The sequence below is a fragment of the Myotis davidii genome, unplaced genomic scaffold, assembly GCF_000327345.1.
Source record: "Myotis davidii unplaced genomic scaffold, ASM32734v1 scaffold573, whole genome shotgun sequence".
Lineage (NCBI taxonomy): Eukaryota > Metazoa > Chordata > Mammalia > Chiroptera > Vespertilionidae > Myotis > Myotis davidii.
Window position 1 is genome coordinate 2547554 of NW_006285997.1, and position 13293 is coordinate 2560846.

Sequence of the window (13293 nt, forward strand, 5' to 3'; positions counted from 1 at the left end):
CCCTGGGCCTCTCCTAACCTCCATGGGTGTTTATATTCTCCCTTACCCAACTCCACCCGCCCGCCCCCCCAGTCTCTTTCATTTTCTCCTGTTATCACTGGGGTCTCAGTGAAGCCTGGGAAAGGCAGAGACCAAACAACTCGGAAAATCGTAGAAAATGTCTGAGGCCTGACAGCCTCAGGATGGTGACGAGGACTGTGAAATAGACCAAACCCAGCTTCCAGCGGAGACTTTCCCCGGAGCTGGATGTCGCCTCAGTCCTGTTCACGTTACAATAGTTTCACCCACCCCTGCTAGTTGACCAGCTGGCTGTTCACCAGGACAGCCCGCGGCCCCGCCAGAGCGTGTGCCAGGGGCATTCTCTGAAAAGAGGCAAAATTTCCTTGGCCCCCAGGTTGGAGGTATTTGATCTTGGAGGGGCCACAAGGAAGCCAATTCTTTGTTGATACCTCTTGGCGTCTTGTGATATATAGCACCCATCTGTGAATGAATTACCCAGACCCATCAGGGCGCTCCCGCCACCTTGGTACCAAAAATTATCGTACAGATCAGTACGTTGCTCTTCAACTGCTCACTGTTGGTATCTATGAGGAATATAAACATTATGTGCATTTTACCTATCAGTCAGGATTGAAGTGAATAATCCCTGTTCTGTCATCTTTAACACGAAAATGTAGTGGGAATCCTGGGCTGCATTGGATGACCCTGTCTATGGTTGAGGAAAAACAAAAGTACATGCACACACACACACACACACACACACACGCACACCGAGTTCTATCCTCAAGGTCACCTGGGTAGATGGGACAGAGTCCAGAGAGTTAAAGTGATTTCTGGCCAAAGTGGCCATATGAGGCGAGTCACCCCAAAACAAGATGAGGAATGGCAGCCAACACTGTACTGAGAATACGTTGTGTAAATCTCTGCTCTTGTATCCATTCAGTCCATTATTTGGCCCTGGAAGATGACAGTGCCAAAACCAAGGCGCCATCATGCCCAGAATTTCTCTGAGCATCCCCTGACCCACCGTGCTTCGTCCCTGGGTCCAGGCCCAGAGGGTAGAGCGTGAGGTCAGAGGCCCTGGGCAGGGGGGGAAACTTCAGGTCCTCCTGCTCCTCTGTCCCCAGAACTCACCCTCCTGGGCCTCCCGTCACACGGTGAGGGGGGCCTGGTGAATCAGTGGGACAAAGGATGGCCATGAGCTGCTCCTGGACATCAGTTTTCTCTGAATTAAATTCACTGGGAATGAAAGATCTTAGGCGGTGAGCTCAGATGGATGAGTGAGTGCCATGGGGTGTGACAAGAAGCCCCTGAGGGGGACACTGCCCCAGATCCATGACAGCGTGCCCCCCACCTCCTGGCACCTCTCTCCCTCCAGAAGGTCTGGACAGGTGGCAGCTCCTGAAGTGTTAGCCCGAGAGGTGTCATTGCTCCCAGCTCTGCAGCCGCCCGCACCACGTGCAGAAGAGCTGACCTCCACCGACAACTCAATGACAACAAGCCAGAGACATCAATAAACTCATTATAAGTGATAGTAGCCTTGAGACGGGCAAGCGGCTTGGAGAATTAATTCCTCCCCCTTCCTCCCCTCCCAGGCAGCTTCGGTGAAATTAGAGTAGGGACTGACATGCTCCCGAATTTCCCATTTCCTGCCTGTTGTATCGGGAATCTGGGTCATGACAGTGCCCCTCGTTCACGTCCTCACTGGTATATGCCTCAGCCCCCCTTTCCTTGTCGGTGTCCCTGAACAGAGGCAGTGTCACAAGGTCAACCACACCGACCCTCTGGCCTCCGGTGACTTCTTCTCTTCTAAGGTTGCACCCTGCCGACAGCTCAGACCAACGGAATAATCGTTGTGCTCAATATTGTACAGTGCAGACGACTTGAGTAGTGCACGTTAACATACATATTAGACGGGCCACCGAGTGTCTCCCCCCAGGTCACTCGGCTACAATGAGATGACTGTGTCCCTTGGTCCTTGGTCCTTGTGTCTGGCTCCTCCTGTCTGCGCTCAGTAGACACTCACCAATGAATGAACCCAGCGCTTCCGACCTTGGCCCTGGGCTCCCCCTCTGGCTGCTGTGGTATAAAATCCAGGGTGGGTAGCCTTTGCTCTACAGAGTTCAGAGATCAAGGGGCAGACATGGTCCTTATAGATAATGGGTTCACCCAAAAGCATCATTACCTACCACGTTTTAGGAAATTCACACCCCTATGAGCATCTGTCTGGTTGAGGTGATCAAAGGTAGAGCAGCCCTTCGTGCTGCTGACTGGGGAGGAGTTTACAGCTTCTCGTGGTCCCCCTGGAGGAGCGATGCTGAAGAGAGAGCCACAGCTTTGGGTGGCATGGCCCTAGACCACAGCAGCCACTTCTCAGGACATACCGGGAGCCCTGCTCCCTGTTCAGGCTGCAGAACGAACGGCCCTTTCCCTGAGCGGGTGTTTTTTCCAATCTCTTGCAGGAGGTGCTTGAACTCGCTTTCTCCATCTTGTACGACTCGAACTGCCAACTGAACTTCATCGCTCCTGACAAGCATGAGGTAAGGTCGTGGTGGGGTGAACTGATGAGAGGATATCACACTTTCTCTAGAAAAGCAAGCAGGAGGAAAATAGGGGAAAGAAAGAAATTTCATTTTTTAAAAAAGCAAAACCGTGAACAAAGAAACATCTTGTAGACTTGGGATGGAATGGGAACCTCTTGAAAACCTGCCAGCTTCCCTCCAACGCAGTAAGAGTCCATGTAAAGCAAGAGTCTGCAGATGCTTAAGGCTCAGCCAGGGCCTCGCTGCGACCCCAGAGGAGGGCCGCCCTGGGTACCACTGAGGAGGTTTCATGGAATACTTCGTTTTTGGTCAGGATTTTCCCAAGACAAACTTGTCTCTATTCTTTAAAATACTGTATACACCCTGCCCGGCCAGCTTGGCTCACTGGTTGAGTGTCAACCTATGAACCAGGAGGTCACGGTTCGATTCCCGGTCAGGCCACATGCCTGGGTTGTGGACTCAGTCCCCAGTGTGGGGTGGGCAGGAGGCAGCCAATCGATGATTCTCTCTCATCACTGAGGTTTCTATCTCTCCCTCTCCCTCCCTCTCTGAAATTAATAGAAACATTTTTTTAAATAAAATACTATATACACCCAAAACTCACGTAAAATACTATTGAAAAATAGAATTTAAAAATGCATTTGATAAGGGAGGTTTTCTTTAAATTATTTGAGAGGTTTGGGGCTGTTTCCACCGCCGGGTTTTATTTCTGAGATGCTTTTGTTCCTTTCTGACATCCTGTTATATGTATGATTTGTTTCTCTTCTGGAGGCACGCTGTCAGCTATATTTAAAATATTTAGCATGAAGCTAGGAAAGTGCGTTTGGAAGGGAAGTACAGCGATGGTTGATTTACCTTCTTCTCTTGTAAGCTTGAATCCAGCATCACGCTGGAGACTTATTTTTAGACGGCGCCATTCAGATTTGGTCGGCGTGTGGCCGCATAAACAGCTCTCAGAAAGGAGGGGCCGTGTCCGTAAATCCCACTTTGTTCCCCGGCCCCCCGGGAGCGGCGCTCATTTGGAAGTTATTCAGAATCCGGCTTTCACTGGTTTGAAGCTTTTGACTAAAATTGTACATCCCAGAGCGAGAGGAGAGATTAGACGCAAAGCCTGCGTTTAGAATGGTGCTTGCATGTCATTCTGGGCTGCTTGACATTTAGATTGCAGAAGGGTCTGACTTTGTCCTCATCCCAAAATAGATTCTGCGTCCCACTGTTTCTCTTTGGAAATGAAACTGTGGTTGCGCGGGCCACCTCATCCACGCTGTGCCCTAGAATAGAAGATGGGGTGCTGCTGAAACAGTGGGGGGCTTTCCCCTGGAGCGCTCATTCCAGTAACGCTGAGTCTGGGCCGCCAGGGCCGCGTGTGTGTCGGCCTGTGATGTGGGAGGAAAGCCGCTGTGTGCGGTGAGCACTGTCACCCTCTTCAGACCACTTTCCCGCCTGCTCCCTGGTTTCAGTGGCATCCTCACGCCTAAAGCAGAAGCAGTGGTCTCGGTGCCCCTTTACCGGGTGGGGGGGCACCTCGTCAGCAGGAGAGATACAGTGATTGTAACTCTGAGCTGCTCTCCTTCCTCTCACTTGACTCTCATCTAACATCCAAAAGAGAGAACCAGTCGTGTCCCCATTCGTGAAGGAGGGAAACAGCGCAGAGGTTGGGACACGTGTCCCCGGTCAGACAGGTCGTAAGCGGTAGAGCTGGGATTGGAGCCGTGGGGGGTGTTTCTCCGGAGACCCCTGCTCTCTGGCCCCTGCTCTGTGTGGCTGCACAGAGAGAGAGAGCGGGGTCTAACTCGCAGCTCCTGCCTGTGCCCAGCACCAGCTTCAGCCGTTCTCAGCTCAAGGCCAGTCTGAGTCCATCTGCACCACCCCCACCCAGCACCACCTCCTCCAGCACCACCCACACCCAGCGCCCATCCAACAGAAGAGTTTTGGGGTCCCATCCTGCCCTGCCTACAAAGGGTCACCATCCTCGTTCTGACGGGAGCTTTGGGTCAGTTTTACAGTCACATGGCTCACTCATTGGTTCGTGTATGTTGGTTTTTTTTTTTCTTCCAGAAATAGAATCAATAGAGAACAGACAAACCCACAGTTGCCAGTTTGTAAAGTGTTGTGGTTTCTGTCGGGGCTACAGGCTCGAGCAGGTCTCCCCACCCACCGCCCACCCACACCCAGCAGCCACCCCCCAGATTATGTTGGAAGCCCATCCAGATACCATGTAGTTGTATTTGTAAGAATTTCCATGTGCATCTCTAGGTCATCAGCAGTCCACTTTGAAACCTAAGGACAGTGCTGTTATCACACCCACTCTCATAAAAACGTTTTGTACAGAAACCAGTTTTATTCGTTGCTTCCCCACGTGCAGCTGTGATCATGCTCTAGATCTCGCCTGTTTCTCCGACCTGGCCCCGGTGCATAGGCAGCCACCAGATGAGCAAGTAGGAAAGCCGCTCTGCACACCAGCAGCGTCAGCTGCAACGGTGCTAACACTGGGACGGGCACGGGGTGGGGAGGGAGGAGGTTGCCGCCCGGTGAGGACTCATGGCCAGGACCCCTCTGCAGGGGCCGACCTGCGGCTACCCCACTCCAGAGAGGATGCTCTTGCTCCGGGTGACAGGGACTCCTGCAAACCCACCCAACATCTCAGGCAAAACACCGTCTCTCCCTCAAGCTTCCAGACTTAGAAATTAGTTATGTAAACAGCGCTGTCCCAGAAGCCCCGCACCTCTGTGGGCCTCCCCGAGGGCTCCGCGGTCCCCCTGGCTGGAGCAGGGGAGCAGGTTGGTCAGGCTCCGATGTGAAAATGAAGTCACTGCTAGAAATACGGGGTCAGGGGCAGGGACATGCTCTGCCACATGCTGAGTCCTGGCCCCCAGGGAGCGGCTCCTCTGCTTCAGCCCACGGAAGTGCTGAGCCGGGCAGGACGGCGTGGCCATGAGCTGCCCCCACCCCCCGCCCACTGCCTGAGGACCACTGTTCCGGTCAGCCTGCTGGGCCGCCACTGCCCTCTCGGGCCCCTTCTTCCCCACCCCCTTCCATGTCGTCCACGTCCTCCCCAAGTGGTAGCCGTGGGACACTCCTCCTCCTCCATCCCCTGCATCCCCTCTAGAGACTGCTGGGCACTAGGTCCAACCTAGTGCTGTAAGGGCCTGCCCGTTGCTCCTGATCCTCCGACAGCCGCCAGGAATCTCCCAGGACCCGCTGCCGGACAGTCCCTGATTAGCTACGCGATCCTCTGCCAAGCGATTCCGTCTTCGGATCGCCGTCCTCCGCCAAGTAGTTTGCCTATTTCCACCACAGCCTGATGGCCTCCGGCCTTTGGTACAGGGCTGTCACTAATAAGGTTTTGGATTTTCAAGACAAACGGTGGCTGCAGGGTAAGGGTCTGTACATTCGCTCCTGGAGCTTGTGAACGTTGGCCACTCCCCTTGCCTCCCGGAGCCGCTAAGTAACATCCAGGAGTGCCTCCCAGCAGGCCGGGCCCAAGGTGCGAGGTGTGGCCTCCCGCAGTGGGTTATTGCTTCCGGGACTGCGCCCTGTTCCTTAAGTAGCAACCCCGGAGCCAAGTCCTGTCCGATTGCACATGTTTTAACACCACCGAGCGCAGGCAGCGATGGGAGCAGAAGGGCCACCTGATGCAGCCGTTGTGCATGTCTTACACAGTGATGCGGGAAAGCGCTGAGCACGGAGCCCAGCGCCTGGGGAGCAGCCGGTTAGCGATGGTTGCCGCCCCGGCGTCTCTGGTGGTCACTGTCCCCCCTCTCCCCCTAGTACTGCATCTGGACGGACGGGCTGAACGCGCTGCTGGGGAAGGACATGCTGAGCGACCTGACGCGCAACGACCTGGACACGCTGCTCAGCATGGAGATCAAGCTCCGCCTGCTGGACCTGGAGAACGTCCAGATCCCCGACGCGCCCCCGCCCATCCCCAAGGAGCCCAGCAACTACGACTTCGTCTATGACTGCAACTGAGGCGGCCCAAACCCCCCACAACTGGAAACCCGGCCAGCGGGGGACAAAAGGGGGCACAGGCCATGCCTTGGGATCCGGTGCAAAGGGAAGCGCGGCCCACACCTCCTCCGGCCTCACCTGCCGTCTTTCTGCCCCCGCCTGGCATCTAGCTCACTGCCCTGATCGTGTTTCTAGACGCCATTGCTTTAGGTCACCTCCCGTTGCTGCAGCCTCTGGTGGGACAGGAGCAGTCCCGCCACCAGTCAGAGAGCCAAAGGGCCCCTCCGTCCGCACCCCAGCAAGCAGGGCCTCCCCTCCTGGCATCTGAGAGCCAGCAGCTCCTGACTGCCCCCAGCCAGCCCGCCAGACCAAGGGAGGGCCCCCCGCAAGGCTTGTGTCTGGAAGAAACAGTCCAACTACTTGAGAAGACCCAACACCGCCTCCTCATCTCCTTCTCCAGGTCAGCTCACACCGCCCGTTCTGTACGAATTGAAATCTGCTTTCGAATCCGCTCCCTTCTCCAGCCCAGCCTTTGCCTTGCCCTCTTCCCCCTCTTCCTCTTTGGTCCCAAGAGCAGCAGCTGCCTCCTCATCCTAGTTCCCAACGGCCTTGGGGCCCCAGACACAGTCCCCAGGTCCCAGGCCCACTCCATGTCTGCACTGTGACCTTGACAGCCTCCTTTCCTCACCAGCTAGTCTTGGGTCTCCTGCCCCTGCCCCAGCCGCACCTGCCTTCTTTGTGTCCACACACCATCCCGGCCCCTTAGCTGAAAGCACAAAAGGTGAAGTCAGTTGTCATGCTCCATCTCTAACAGCCACGACCCACAGGCCCCTGCGACCCCCAGGCCTCTGTGACAGACGGCTACTGCTTGCGTGTCTGGTGTCACCTTCTCCCGGGGGGGGCGGGCCCTGCTGCCACACAGGTTCCACAAGATGGTCGAGGTGTCGGACATCAAGTTTACGTCACTGTAGTTATTACAGGTGTTGACAATTTGCAAGGGTTTGGGTTGGCTGATTGTTGTTTTTGTTTTGTTTTGCTTTGTTTTTGTACAAAAGAGTCTAACATTTTTTTGCCAAACAGATATATATTTAATGAAAAGAAGAGATACATAAATGTGTGTACTTTCCAGTCTTTTTAATTATTTTCATCCTGGACATCTCCCTGAGAATAACATTCCCTCAAACATGCTGTGGAATAAAAGTGATTGTGATGAGTTGGGGAGCTGGCGTGTTGATGTAGCGACTTATGTTCTTGCTGTTCAATCCTCAGGGTTGCCTGGGAGCCCATCAGAAATGCAGCCCCTTTGGCCCCACCCCAGACCCTCAGAATCGGGGGGTTTGTGTGCATATTCACTCCAAGGAGCACTGGCTTAGGGGCCTGGGAGCATCGCTCGGTCACCACGGGGTCTGAGCGTCAATAAAGGGTGTTCCTTCTACGAGGACCATCTCAACTCAGAGAACGTCAGACCCACTGTGTGAAAATGTGACCCGTTCATTTCACCCTGTAGCGTCCTGCCCGTGGCGCTCTCACCCCACCTCCCCTGTGGGAGGGCTGGACGTTGAACACTGAGCCAGACCCTGGGTGTTACCTGGAAACCCAGGATCAGTGGTCCAACCTGCAGGAGAAGAGCCAAACGTGGAAGCTGAGTCAACATGCAGGAGTCAGGCACCACCCACAGGCACATGGGAGCAAGGTTGGAGCTGAGAGTACTCCCTGTAGTGCCGGGAATGATGGGAAATCTCTGTAACTGGCTTGTATTGGGGTCCCTGTGTGGTCCTGGCTGCCACGGCCTGACCACCTGGTGGCGGGCTGGGAGCTCAGTGTCCCCGTTCATGATATCATTTCCCTCCCCAGGAGGCTGGCAGTCTTACCCATTTCACAGATGAGAAGTTCAAAGCGCAGAAAATTCAGGTTGCTCGCCAAGGTCACACCGTAAGGAAGGAGTGGGACCGGGGCCTGAGTAGACCTTCCTCTGACCTTCTGGGCAACACTGACTCAAAAGGCCCCTTAGTGGTGGCCCTTCGCCTTTGATACTTACGCTAATCATCTCTGTGATCCGGGCTTGGTCTTCCCATTTGGATCCAGGGGAGCAGGCCATCACATGTTGCTAGTGGATTCCATCATCTCCAAAAATGTTATGCGTCTCAGCCCTGTGGCTGTGCCCTGCACCCAGCCTTCTCGGGTCCTCAGTCCCTGCCGTGGCCCTGCCCAGGCCTCACCTGCTGGGCTCACACCTGAGCCAGTCTCCGCGGCTTTTCCACCCGGGATCCCTAGGCCTCATCCAGGTCACCAGGACTAAGTGCCCTGCAAACCTGATTTATTTCCCTGGAGTCCTCCAGCTTTTCGTGGTCTGTCTTCCTGTATATTTGCTCTTCGTTAACGTCTGTGGCTATCTCCTCATTTGTGGTCCCCAAAAGCTACCAGGATCGCTCCTGGAGAAGGTTAGACTCTGAAGCGCATGCCTAGAACTCGGGAGGCGACGCTCCAAATGCAACAAAGAGCCGCCCGCTCACCTCAGCGGGTGCCATTGTGTCATCAACAGCTTCCCAGCACTTCCCCTCAGACTGGTGGCTCTTGGAGGAGCGAGGCCATCGCTTCTGAGACTGCGCCTTGCATTTTTATGCTTACACTGCGAAAAGAGCCACGGGCTCTCCCGCAGAATGCAAAGCGGGGGAGTGGGAGCCGGGCCAACCCCGCAGGCCTGCCTGTGGGCGGAACTGCTGCGCACCGCACTAGCCCACTACGTGCTGGGTCCCTGAGCAGGTGCCCAGGGCAGATCGCCTCTGAGAACAGGGCCCGTCCGTCATTCCTTCTGCTCGCTGCGGGGCTTTGTCTGCACCTACTGGGAGTGGACTGAGGAGAAATAAACAGGCCTACGTGCGGTTTCATTTGGCTCAAGTCATTTCAAAAGCAACCAACAATCCATCCATCCCCAAATACAGTCATCACTGGAGCAGCTGTTCCCCGGACGCGTCCCTCAGCTGGGGCCGCTGGGCACATCTATCGGAGCGGCAGCTTGCCAACGTCTCGCTTGCAATGCACGGAGAAGTCCTCAGGGTGTGCGGTTCAGGCAGACGTGCCCAGGTGGCTCTTCAAACTCTACTTTAAATAATGCGTATTGCTTTGTTTCTTGATTTATAAAATACTCATAGAATATTGGAAATTCAGATGCATGTGTACAGGAAGAAAATATTCTCTAATTAACATAACCATCATTAATATTTTAATGTCTTCTCCTCCCAGGCATTTCTGATAGATAGGTAGATGGATAGGTAGATGGATAGATACATAGATGTAGATGATAAATAGATGTAGGTGAGAGATGTCAAGATATTATGTAGTTGAGAATATACTGTAGATGACATGTATTTGTCTCACCAAGTGAATGGAACCAGCCAGGGAAAAGGAGTCTATTCGCAGTCTCACCCTCAGGGTAGCCAGGTTTCTCTGGGAGTCTCAGCCAGTGATTCTGTTAAGCGACTAGTGTTTGGCATCTTATTTCATGAGGCCGCTCTCCATGACTTCCGGAGAAGTCCCCTGGCCCGTCACACAGCCGGGTACCTCTATGAGTACGTTTCTCTGTGTCCATGTTAGTGGATGAGAAAGATAAAAAACTTAAGTAAATCCCATGTATCCAATGGGGAAAACCTGAAGGCAGTACTTCAAGTGAAAGAAAAAGAAAGAGACCTTGCAGGATTTCAGGATGTCGGGGGAATGTTAAGAGCCCAACTTGGAGACCTGAGAGCGAAGGAAGATGGGCCAAGCCCAGCTGAACGGAGACTTCGCTCCCTCTGCTGTGTTCCCAGCCCTCCTTACCAGAGACTTCGCTTCCCTCCTGCTGTGATGAGAGCGAGCGCTCCCTCTGCTGTGTTCCCAGCCCTCCTTACCCCCTTATGAGGAAGGGAAGCGTAAAGGCACATTCCTCACCTTCAAAGCGCTCAGGTGAGAACAAAAGCCTTGGGGGCTGGGGCTGGGGCTGGGCTCTCAGCCTTGGCACTACTGAGGGAGGGAGGGCCGTAGGGCCGGTAAGCGGGGGCCTGTCCTGTGCTTCGTGACATGTCGAGCACAATCCCCGCACTCTGCCCACTAGAGGCCAGTGGTGCCTGTCCCCTACCCCATCCCAGGCAAGTTGTGACCATCAGACATGTCTCCAGTCCTCCCAGTTGAGAATCACTGAACTGGAGATATAGGGGGTGGGGACAGAGGGGTGGGAGTCTGCCTGCTGACATCAAACACAACGGCCCATATCCTTAAGCAATTTCAGCAGCCGTGTCCCTAGGGACATGGAGGCTCAGGGCACCCGTAGACATCTGGGTTTGGGAAGAAGAAACAAAAACGGATTCGCAGATTTTATCTTAAACATCTTGATGGTCTTTCAATGTGGCCCTGCTTCCCTCCTGTTGCGAGGGAGGAACAGGCTCCGAGAGGGAAACTTGCGCAGGACCACGGAGCAGCTGCACAGCGGGCTCCCCACCCGACAAGCCGTGTCCAGCCACCAGATGAGAGCTCCTGGCATTGGGAGAAGGCACATGTCATGCACCTACACGTGTGAGCACTCACTCGGAAAGCTGGAGCGTGCGGAGGCGGGCCTGAACGGACAGGCGTCCGCGACCCCAAAACCCACGCGATTCCATGGGGAAGATTCTCACCCTTCCAGTTACTTGGTCAGCAAAACTGTCGCTGGAGTGTTTTGTCTCCTGATTGGGCTCTGCAATTAAAGCTTCTTTTGATGCCGGCACGTTTGGGCTAATTTTAAATCTGATTACCGTCAGCATGACATCCGCTCGAAGCTGTTTTCAAACCAGCGGCAGCAATTTTCCTAGGGATTTGAGTTGTCAGAGTTTGTGGCCGGAAGTCACTGCAGCCACATCTTCCTCTCCCTCCCCTGGGGGCACCTCCAGACACGGTCAGGTCCCCGCAGGTGCATCTCTGAGCGCCTCCGTGCTGGGAAGCCCGGTAACCTCTGGGAGCCCCGCAGAGCCACGCTGTCTGCGTGCCGGCCTGAATCAGATCTCGGTGGAAGGTTGGGCCTCTAATCAGACCAGCAAGAGAAAGGCTCTGGGCCATGTCCTGTGGTCCCTCGACTTGAACCCTCCGCGTTCACAGCAGTAATATGTGACCTGGGCAGCCTGGGCTCCACTGTGGAGGGACCGAGGCTGAGAGGGTTTGACACGGGTTATTAAAAGGCCTCTTGGCCCAAAGCCTTCCACTGTCTCTCAGACCTTCCCATCTTCCTTTGAATACAACACATGTTAAGCAAGACAGGAGCTCTAAAGACCATTTCTCCAGACCCTGTTCAGCCAGGGGAGAAGCAGACAGGCTGCTGTGTTGTTGAACACTGTGTCGCGCAAGGTGGCACCGTGCCAAGGAAAGTGGCCCCATGGCCCCTATCAGACAGGCCCATGCCAAGGCACTCACTGGGCTGTGCACCGGCATGGATGGGTCCAGCGCTGGCCATCCTTTCTCTGACTCTCAGTTTTCCCAGATCCTCTCCATCCTCCGCCTTTGAGGTGGTAAACATGTCTATAAATGACCGTCTCCATGAACTCCCAGCACCAAAACTACATAAAGCCCTCGTGTCCGGGCCCTGGCTGTTCTCCGCAGACCCGTCTCACTCAGAGAGAGGGCTGGGAAATGCAGGGGGGACATGCAGGGGTGAGGAGATGGAAGAGGTTTGGGGGTAGGACAGGCAGCCCCGGTCCTTTCTAAAAGCTTCTCGGTTGGTGCACACATGAGCCCGGTTGAGAACCGCTATCTGGAGGCAGTTGGAGGGAAGAAGTCGGCCAATCTCCAGTGTCATCGGGAGTTAAATAATGGAGGTGGCTTTACGTCCTAATGAACCCCTCAGCTTCTGAAAGCTACTGGATCTCAGTGGAAGAACCTCTGGACAGTCTCACTAACAGGCCTTAGACTCAACTTCCTTCTCATTAGTCGTTTGTCCTCGCTGAGCCTTGGGCTCTTCTTCTGTAAGCAAGATGTTTGGACTAGATGTGCTCTGAGTGCCTTTCGTGTTATTAGACATACTTCATATCACTTTATCGCGGACAAGTGTTCAACATCTGCTGGTAAGCGGAGTATTGGCCTCTGATTTCCACTGGGAAAAATAAAATAAAATCTGGTTCAGTCGCATATCAATGTATACACTTTGTAGAGGTGGAGTCCATGTCTTCATTTCCACCCTGACTCCTTAGCCCTTAGCATAGTGTCTGGCACACAAGGCCACTCAAAAGTATTTGTTGACCATCTGATTACTCTTCATGCGAAGAACATTCCAGTGCAGATTAACCTACCCCTCTCCCATCTAGGCCAGTAGGAAATCAAAGGCCACTAACAAAAATAGGATCTGATATTTTAAAAACAGCTGGTTTGGCTCAGTGGATAGAGCGTCGGCCCGGGACTGAGGGATCCAGGTTCAATTCTGGTCAGGGGCACATGCCCGGGGGTACAGGCTTGATCCGCAGTAGAGGGCGTGCAGAAGGCAGCCAATCAATGATTCTCTCTCATCACTGATGTTTCTATGTCTCTCTCCCACTCCCTTCCTCTCTGAAATCAATAAAAAATATACTTTTAAAACAACAATAAAATAGATAAAAACCGTAAAGTTCTGGTTTTTTCCTCCTACCACCTGGAAGGGTGGGAGTTTAGTTCATTCTCTGAACCTCAGTGCTCTCATCTATAAAATGGGGGTGATACTACTTCCCTAGGGAACAAACAATGTGAATAGGTAATATAAATAAATTTCATAGCATGGTGGTTGGCAGTAAGTAGCAAATTATTTATGTAGACATATTTACTTGGC

At 53.8% G+C, this 13293-nt stretch overlaps 1 protein-coding gene across 1 annotated transcript in view; it reads left to right on the forward strand.

Annotated features, from left to right (window-relative positions):
• ELMO1 (engulfment and cell motility 1) overlaps window positions 1–7715 on the forward strand; it is a 396326-nt gene extending 388611 nt beyond the window's left edge. Inside the window, exons 21-22 of the mRNA XM_015559688.1 lie at window positions 2463–2540; window positions 6315–7715. Coding sequence (XP_015415174.1) covers window positions 2463–2540; window positions 6315–6515 — 279 coding nt within the window. The 3' untranslated portion in view covers window positions 6516–7715. The remainder of the gene's footprint in view (window positions 1–2462; window positions 2541–6314) is intronic.
• The last annotated feature ends 5578 nt before the right edge of the window (window positions 7716–13293 follow it).